Source organism: Pinus tabuliformis, chromosome 3_1 (assembly GCF_031772625.1).
Source record: "Pinus tabuliformis cultivar Carrire ecotype Pingquan chromosome 3_1, CPIR1, whole genome shotgun sequence".
NCBI lineage: Eukaryota > Viridiplantae > Streptophyta > Pinopsida > Pinales > Pinaceae > Pinus > Pinus tabuliformis.
Window position 1 is genome coordinate 150,698,247 of NC_142301.1, and position 2,101 is coordinate 150,700,347.

The following is a 2,101-nucleotide window of genomic DNA, read 5'->3' on the forward strand; positions in this document are numbered from 1 at the left end:
CAAAAGCCATAATTGGTAGGGGAGAAATTTGCCATAATAAATCTTTTTTTTTCAATAAAAAATAATGAAATGGGCGATGTTGGATCATGATGGATTCCTGTATTTTACAATTTTTTTATTTTTAACTCTTATTCTAAAAAGAATATACTACTATTATACTGTTGTATAGGAGACGATTAGATGTCAGCAGAGTTTTATAAATGAGAATGAGAGAAATCCACTGTGATTTGGTCATGGAGCTCCGTAACTTGTAGATTTATTAATAAGCGCTGAGGTTTCCTTTTATGGTGTAGTGGAGTTTTTATACCCAAAAAGTTTTCACCACATAACATATTTGTGCCCGGTTATGCACTTTTCCTTTCATTATCCCGTTAATTCTTAGATTGTAAGTACTTACAGAGGGAAGAAAAATGAGAGAACTTAGTTATCCACAAAAATACAATGGGTAACCTACTCCGCCATCAGCAGAGACAAGAGACAAGACTGTGGAATTTGACTTCCTTAATTGGGATCAATGCGATTTCGTTACACATGAACAGTTTTTCTACTTCCATGCATAAATGAAGAAAGAAAAATCCGAAGGCAAGCCACAGTCGATGTTGTGCTTGGAACCGAGAGAGTTTAATGGCATCGTGGACTTGAAAATGAACAAGGCATGTCCTAGTCCAGGATTAAACAGCCAATCGTGAACATCCCATAAGATTTGAACACGAACTCCTTCGACATAGATAGTACCATTGCCCCTGAATTTCCAGGGCAAATGGTTCACTTCCACTGCAAGTTTCCTATCAACGTTGATAACAAGTGCCGGCTCGTCATCTCCTCGTGTGCAGCACTCAATGGATACTTCATGTGACTTCCCGCCATCGCCAAACCGAGCCACCGTAGATAAACATTCCTTGCCGACGATATGCTGCTTTCTCGACACCATAACCGCCTTGATGCGACTGGAGGGCCGGAAATTCGTTTTCCTGTATGCCTCCTCTTCCATGTCCCCCAATAACAAAACCACCTCATCGTTGTACAAAACGGCAACGTAATACCCTCGTTCAGGTTCAGGCCTCGAAGCGAACGTTGCAGATCTCAGGTCCCAAAGTACTTCGACTCTTCTTCCATCGACAATTTCGGAGCTCTTCCATGATCCATGTTTTCTCCAGAATTTCCAGGGCTTAATTTCTACTTTGCAGACGATTTCACTGGATGGTTCACCAACTGCAACGCACAGGCACCCTTGACCCATTACATTCTTGCACCATGTAACGGTCACAAAGCAGTCTCTGCCCCCGAATTTCGTCTGGTAAGTGGATGCCACCAGATTCTGCACGGTTCTCCGATTACTCTCGCCTGAGAAGCAAGAAGGCAACCCAGCTCTCATTTTTCTGGATAGATCGAACTCAAAGTCCAAGAATGGGATTGTCATAGATATAAAGGAAGTGAACCAACCCATATTATATATATTGCTCGCTTAAGACAGTGGCCCATAGTGTCAACCTAGGCTACCATCCTCGCGGCTTCCTAACACCATTCCTCTGACCGAAGTACAAGACAGCATTATAAAATATTTAATCAGGAGCCGTCCACAAAAGGATATGATCTTCGATATTTTTTAATTACCAGAATCTTGCTGGAAGCATTTCTTTCATTTCTTTCTGAACAGAAGTTACCCACTGTCTTCCGGGATGGCCTTTCGAAAATTCTCAAATTAATTTTGGAAAACAGAACCGAGAACGACAAATTCCCACTGATCACCGCGTAAACGACTGTTGTGAACTTTGACCATCGCTCTCAGTAGTCATCCCTTCCGGACTGAAGCGATCCGTGGTCAAAGAGTGACCCCACCGATTTCGTAAGTTCCAAGGAATGGCAAGTTCATCGAAGCTTGGAAAGCCGAAATCAAGACTGAGGATGAGTCAGACTATAATATCTAATAATAATAATGTGGTCCTATGCTTCAGTGTCAGGAAAGTATTGTGTTGAAGTATCTTGACTTGTAATTTTATCCTTACTTAATTCGGTTGGTCTTCAAGGTTTTATTGTGTACTAATTCTGCATATCTCTTTTAGTGCTGGTTGCAAATTCCTCATTGAGTGTCTTGGTAATT

The 2,101-nt window shown here is 41.4% G+C and overlaps 1 protein-coding gene across 1 annotated transcript; it reads right to left on the bottom strand.

Moving 5' to 3' along the window:
• Positions 1-376: 376 nt before the first annotated feature.
• Positions 377-1,399, bottom strand: LOC149186242 (uncharacterized). Its single transcript, XM_089412595.1, has one exon. It carries the CDS (start codon positions 1,373-1,375, stop codon positions 545-547), a length of 831 nt encoding a protein of 276 aa, XP_089268721.1. The 5' UTR covers positions 1,376-1,399; the 3' UTR covers positions 377-544.
• Positions 1,400-2,101: the final 702 nt, after the last annotated feature.